The sequence below is a fragment of the Quercus lobata genome, chromosome 3 (genome assembly GCF_001633185.2).
Source record: "Quercus lobata isolate SW786 chromosome 3, ValleyOak3.0 Primary Assembly, whole genome shotgun sequence".
NCBI lineage: Eukaryota > Viridiplantae > Streptophyta > Magnoliopsida > Fagales > Fagaceae > Quercus > Quercus lobata.
Genome location: NC_044906.1, coordinates 61,856,485 through 61,863,307, shown reverse-complemented (window position 1 = coordinate 61,863,307; position 6,823 = coordinate 61,856,485). Strand labels below are relative to the sequence as shown.

Sequence of the window (6,823 nt, the reverse complement as noted above, 5' to 3'; positions counted from 1 at the left end):
TAAGGATAGAAATCACATGCAAAGAGTTTGTCTAAAAATGAGAGAGGGCAAGGATAAAATGGCGTGGAGATTTGGAATTTGTTCACAACCACCCTTATACCCTTTCTTGAAGAGTTACCCCCTCTTGAAGGATTGTAACTATAGAAACAAACCCTTTGTAAGAATCATGTCCATCTACTAGAGAAAATAACCGCATGGAAAATGTTACCACCAACTTTTCTAGGAGTCAAAGTGGGAAATATATAGTGTGAGGGGTGCATCATTGTTATTGTTAGATTAAATAAGTAAATTTACCATGTCTTAAGCTTTTGAAAAAATAGGTAATTTGACCGTTATGGTGTGATCACTCCTAAATGTCAACATTCCCTATTCATTTGTCTCCATCCAAAATTCCAAACGCGGGCACATGTCATTGGGCACTTGGGGAGGCATTGAGCCATCACTTTAGTGTAGTATATTCCAAATTTCCAACAATCACCCTTTCTCTTCCATGTCCTCTCATCTCCCATCTCCTCATCTCCTATAATACACATTATTGGACCCTGGGGAGGCATTGGGTAATCATAGTGCGCTCAGATGTATGTAGAATTGTAGATGACAGAGAGATATGTTTACAAGAACTTAGAGACACTCTCATCAGTACAACACAATTTCTTGTGGTGCATGGTGTTTCTCTAGTTTGAAGAATGTAGAAACTATTTTAACACATTGGCTTTCCGAATAACAGATAATGGAACTATGGAAGTAAATATTCAATGGAAATTAATATATAGGGAAAAAGCTTTAGCTCATCCTTCAATTTCAATACCATTCATAGAAGGGCCAGTGTGCCTCTGATATTTTTTGCCAGAAACAGTAAATCTCATATCTGCAAAGCTTCCCACATACACTCCTCATTTTTTTTTTTTTTCTTTTTTTTTTCAGAAGAAAATCTTGGTACCACCTATAACCTAAATTTTAAAGGACTAATAATAAGGAACAAGGTCAAAACTAAGAGATCTTTTATGTGTATATGATCAATAGCCATAGTGATAGCCCATATAATTACTTCGAGAGCGAATGTTGTGATGATCAAACATGGGATTTCCATAATCAACAGGCTTTATCACCACTGATTCACGCTTTCCATCCTGTTCCTGAACTGCCCCAAAAACAACTTCATTGGTTTGCTCAAAGCTCTGCTCATAGTAAGTATGTGGGATGGACGAATAATACCTATGACGATGCTGCTGCTGTTTCTGCTGATGCTGCTGCTGCTGCTGCTGTTTCTGCTGATGCTGATGCTGCTGAAGATCGCCGTCCCACTCGTTATAGAAAACTTGACTTTGACGCAATTGGTGTATCTTGTCTGCATCCTTGGACATGAAAGGGTAGGTTTTACGTGGAGTCGGGGTTCTGGTTTCAATTGAAGGGGGCTCATCTTCATCAGGTATCACAAAGCTCTCTTGCATGGGCCAAGCATTTGAGTGCTTTTGTTGCAGCTGATACTGCAGGTTTTGATATTCATAGTTTAGTGGCTCCTTCTTTCTAAACACAGGAAATATTGCTCCCAGAATCTCCACTACTGATGCCCAAGTGTTGACAAGAAGCTTTCCAATGGATCCAAGGAAGCCTTCTTCTTGTTTCTCATGTTCATCTTCTGCTGGGATTAATGGAGGCCTCACAGACTTCGGAGGCTTCTGATACGGGGTTGATGGAATGCTTGTCTTTGTTGGACCCTGATCCTTTAAAAGCATGAGATAAAAGATGAATGAAGGTTTCATTTTTTCATAAAAGACACTAGAAATTTTATTCATGCTACAGCAAATAGGCAGCATTTTGAACTACAAAAAATTATATCTGCATGATCTCATGTTAAAGTTGCTCTTGGCATATGGCTAATACATAATACAAAATACAGAGGGTGAATATCCAGTGCTTTTTCATGCAATGACTTCATTAGAAAGAAAGGAAAAAAAGAATAACTTGGCTACAGCTTGCCAGACAACATTTGTTTTCAATTATAAAAATTCCTTCAGTACAAGATATAAGATTAGACTGAAAAGTATTCCTGGATCTGATTTTTCAATTTCCAAACACGTGCATGGAAAAAGAATTGATAAATAACTCACTCTTTTGAATGACATTTCAGACTTATCTAAATTCTAACATAATTCTGATAGGTAATTCTATAACTAAGCATAAGTTATACAACATCAAATGACCAGATATTTATCTTGTAGAGTGCAGAAGGCAAGAGATTACTCACATCATGGGAAGACAAAATTGTACCCACTCTACGTTGCAGCAATGCCAGCATGTACCCAAAGAAGCCAGCCGCGACAAGCATTGCAATTCCTGTAATGATGAAAAATAGTACATATTGATCATTGGCATAGAAAAATGTAAAGGATGCAATTTGAACTAAGGAGTTTACCAAGAGGAAAGCCACTTCCATATTGATAAGCACAATCATCAAAGTGGAGTTGGATCTCCCTGATAGCTTGGTTTCCTCTGTCTATGACTAGTAGGGAGCAACTGCTACCAATGTAAACCACATCAAAGTCATCAGAAAATTTTGCATCTTCACTTGGTCCATCGACATGACCCCCTCCACGGCCCAATCTCCCTCCTGCAATTGTTGTAACACCTGCAGGTAGAAATTCCAACCATGTTAGAAACAAATAGAAATTCACAACTGTAACACCAACACAAAGAATTGTTTTAGAGTGATTTTTTATTAACAAAAAAATCATATATATATAGTTGATATGAAAATTTTCACTTTGGCAGAGGGAACTCTTCAACAAACACATATAGCATTTACCAGCTTCACTTATCTTCCTGATAGCCATATTCATAGTGTCTGCAATATAAATATTTCCTCTGTCATCAACTGTAAGCCCCTTTGGGTGGTTCATCCTTGCATCTCTAGTTCTCCCATCTATGTGTCCAGAATAACCTTCAGGGGATCCTGTGACTAGCTTCGGTCTGCTGTCTGCAGTTTTCCAATGTATTTATGACTATAAGTAAAGAAAATGCACACACATGAAAAGGTAAATCATAACAAAAGAGTATGTCAGAATGGAGTGTAACCTTTAGGGTGTCATGTCTGCAGTTTTCCAATGTATTTATGATCATAAGTAAAGAAAATGCACACACATGAAAAGGTCAATCATAACAAAAGAGTGTGAGAATGGAGTGTAACCTTTAGGGGGTCATGTCTGCAGTTTTCCTATGTATTTTAATTATGCAACAAAAAAAAAAAATGAGACATCCCAGATAGCCATTTGCTTTAACAATTGTTCACTTTCTCAAGATATCAGAAAAATAAAATTTGAAGAAGTTGCAGTATGAGTCTTATACATTAAGGCGTAGTCTGACAGTGTAGGAATTACAAGATTACAAGTTAAATATAGTATAAGAAACATATTATAGGGTCAACTTTGTCCAATTTTACATAAGAAAGTTTACAAAACTCCAAAAAGGAATGTAATTCTTTATTTATTTTCCGATGATATAAACCTGCGCTAGCATTGCATTCACAGCAAATACTTCTTCTTTGCTAACAAAACTTCCATGCTACATCTTCCCGAAGCTAAAAAGAATGTAATTGAAACTGTATTTTAAGTATTACTTGAGACAACTGGCTTCAGAAATATATAGAAATACCAAATTGAGGAAGAGTGGAGTGGAGTGTAATTTTAATAGGAACTTGGCACATTATACACATTCTACTTCCAAATAAACTAATTCACCAACCATGTGTTCTACATAATAGACAATAATTTAAACACAAGTTGATACAATACGCGGCAAGATACCACAATCAACAAGAAAGGCTTATGATTAATTTTATACATAGAAAGCAAACCCATTACACTTCTCAGAATAGAATGGCCAATAGAGGCAGAAATTTAAAAGAAAACAGCCAAACACACCCAAATCAACAATTTTCAAAACAAAATAGAAATGGAACTCAATAAAGAGAAGATGAGCCAAGCAAGCAATATTTCCAATCCATTACATAAACAAAACAAACAAACACTCACATAGAGAAAGAGAGGCAGAGATCCTATAGAGGTTACTATTAGCAGAGTCCAGAACCAAAAGCTCTCCACCAGGCAACACCTCAACTGAGTAAGGCTCAATACCAAGCTTGCTTCCATCAAACACAGTCTCCACAGTATATCCACTTTCAAACTTCATCATTGGACGCCCAGAAATTGCTGCACACATTAAAATCCCATGAAACCCACCATTTCAGATTACCATCAAACAAAATCAGAAAAACCCACATCAGAAAATCAAAGAAAAATATGCCTAGTACCAGAGATCTATACCATACCTGTTTTGGTCGTTGATTTGAGTGACCACAACCATTTCATAAAAAAAGACACAGCATTTGAGAAAATCCCATGAATAATCTCTGCACCCACAACACACAAAAAAAAGAAAAGATACACATCAAATTCAGATCATATAAAAGCAAGCATTTTTAGCTCATAAACACTTACAAAACACACATTACAAACTACACCCAGTACTCACTTGCTGGAGAAGCAGAGGTAGAAGCTGATGATACAGCTCCAAATAGAACCAAAAGGGTGAGACCCAAAACCAGCACATTCTTGCCCATTACTTGTGTGCTCAAAATGAAACCCAAGATTACAAAAACAGCTATAAAAAAAGCGCAAAGATTTACTAAGCTCTTAGCATTACCAGAAACCCTGCTGCAAAACCAGCACTGGGCCTGATATGAAAGTGTGAAGAGAGAGAGAAAGAGAGAGGTTGTACAGTGTGGTTGTGGTATGAAAAAGCAGTAAAAGCACTGCGTTTTGAGTGTGAAAAAAAAGATTTGGAAAGAAGAAAGAGACAAGGAGAGAAAGAGTATGGAAAAAATTAAAAGAGAGAAAAAGAGAAAGTGGGAAAAGCAAGTGTGGCTGAGTGGGAACAGTGCTTATAGGGACTACTGAGTGAGTGAGTGAGTGAGAGAGTGTGAGAGTAAGAGAGTATCAAGTGCTGTGAGTCTGTGATTATTGTATTCCTTTTCTTTTTTTTGATTTGTGTGATTAATGTCTTGAATATATGTTTCTGCATTTATTATTCTCTATCTATAGTATCTACTACTTTACCTATATTATATTCTGCTGTGGTTTTCAAACATGGGCCTTTTTTAAAGGCACTAAGATTAAGATTCTCCTTTTAGATTTTTTAACCCTGAGTGGAAAAAAAAAAATAATAATAGAGAGTAAAGGATAGAACAATATAATTTTACTGGCTATGAACCATAATAACTCTCCATGAGTCTCACCTTAGATGAGTTTATTTTATTTGGGAAAAATTAAATTAAATTTTACTGAGTTTTACTCAAATTATACTGATATTTCTCTTATTTTGAATTGTTTACACTTGATTACCTCTATATCTTAACACCGATACATATATTAAAGGGGATTAAAAATTTTATTCAAAAAATTTTAGGCTAAATTGTAAACAACTCCCCTAAAGTTCAGAGGAATTTAGATTTTAAATCTTGAAATTTCAAATTTTAGATTTTACTTCTAAAGTTCTATTCCATTTGTATCAGCAATCCCTCCATTCATATTTTTCGTTGAGTGTTACATAAGTTTTGTCACACGTGTTTAATTTATCCAATAAAATAATGTCAAATCATTTTTATTATGTCATGTCATTTTTAATTATTTACTTTTTTAAGCTATAAAAATGATGTGATATCATTTTATTGGACAAACAAAACACATGTAGCAAGTTTATGTGGCACTTAATTGAAAATACAGATAGAAGGGTTGCAGATGCAAATGGAATAAAACTTCAGGAATATCTTATCAAAAAAAAAAAAAAAACTTCAGGAATAAAATCCAAATTCTGAAACTTTAAGGTGTAAAATTCAAACACCCCAAACTTTAGAGGTCTAACTTGCAATTTAGCTAAAATCTTATATTTCGACTTTTGCCCTCATATTTCCAAGTGAAATAAAATAACGACTATTACCTCACTCTTCTTCTCATTTTTTTTTTTGTTTCATTTTTACCCTCACTTATAACAAGAAAGAAAGACAAAAATAAAAGATCAAGCTAATGTGTGAAATAATTTGACCATTGTAAATATTGTTTTAAATTTAAAAAAAAAAAAAAAAATCTTAGACATTGATAAATTTAGTTTTATGTGAAGTATAGACATTTTTTTCTTTCTAAAATGAGCATTATATAATTATTTTTTGAATGAGAAGTTAAATTAAGTATAACATTGGTAACTTATACAATATGAAATCTTTCTCAAAAAAAAAAAGTACAATATGAAATAATCAACATTTTATAACTAAAATTTGAGAGTTGAATTCTCAAGTTTTATTGAAATGTGGCCCTTATTAAGTTTATTAAATGCATATTAAAGTTTTACAAATTCCCAAATTTAATAATTTTCATTTTGAACTCTTGTGTAACAAACAAACACATTATTATTCTGAATAAATATTGAAAGGATGAAAGTGAAAATATAGGTGGCAATAGTTTCGCTTGAAAAAATGAAGGTAAAAGCAAAAATATAAGATTTTTTAACCATTATTTTCAATCTTCATATTAAGCGGCAGGAGGTACTTTATTTTGAAAAATTAGAGAGGTATGTGAATAATTTGAAACTAATAAGGATAAAATTGTAAAATTAACACTCACTGATGGAAAGGCATAAGACGACGTTCCAAGCAAACCCGTTGGTCTTACTTGTGTCCATTGATAAGTGATGACAGTGGGAAGTCTACGGGTTTACCTCGAAGTTGACGGGAGCACCTTTGGCGAGGAAGATGGAAAGCTAACGCCAATAG

At 34.3% G+C, this 6,823-nt stretch overlaps 1 protein-coding gene across 4 annotated transcripts; it reads right to left on the bottom strand.

Annotated features, from left to right (window-relative positions):
• Positions 1-715: 715 nt before the first annotated feature.
• Positions 716-4,991, bottom strand: LOC115982676. 4 transcript variants are annotated; one of them, XM_031105348.1, is made up of 8 exons: positions 4,531-4,987; positions 4,328-4,408; positions 4,032-4,208; positions 2,807-2,977; positions 2,417-2,629; positions 2,249-2,337; positions 1,216-1,724; positions 719-1,136 (listed from the first exon to the last, which is right to left on the bottom strand). In XM_031105348.1, exons 1-8 carry the CDS (start codon positions 4,616-4,618, stop codon positions 1,106-1,108), a joined length of 1,359 nt encoding a protein of 452 aa, XP_030961208.1. In that variant the 5' UTR covers positions 4,619-4,987; the 3' UTR covers positions 719-1,105. The 4 variants fall into 4 exon arrangements, with proteins under 4 accessions (XP_030961207.1, XP_030961208.1, XP_030961206.1 ...); XM_031105349.1 differs by having other exon boundaries at positions 1,016-1,141; XM_031105347.1 differs by having other exon boundaries at positions 716-1,718; positions 4,531-4,991.
• Between the last annotated feature and the right edge of the window lie 1,832 nt (positions 4,992-6,823).

What these genes read in the sequence shown, in the direction of transcription:
- LOC115982676 (XM_031105346.1), bottom strand. Translation starts at nt 4,618, where the DNA reads ATGGGCAAGAATGTGCTGGTTTTGGGTCTCACCCTTTTGGTTCTATTT. An exon ending in TACCTCTGCTTCTCCAGCAA is followed by an intron (nt 4,409 to 4,530) that starts GTGAGTACTGGG and finishes TTGTGGGTGCAG; the next exon opens with AGATTATTCATGGGATTTTC. An exon ending in CAAATCAACGACCAAAACAG is followed by an intron (nt 4,209 to 4,327) that starts GTATGGTATAGA and finishes TAATGTGTGCAG; the next exon opens with CAATTTCTGGGCGTCCAATG.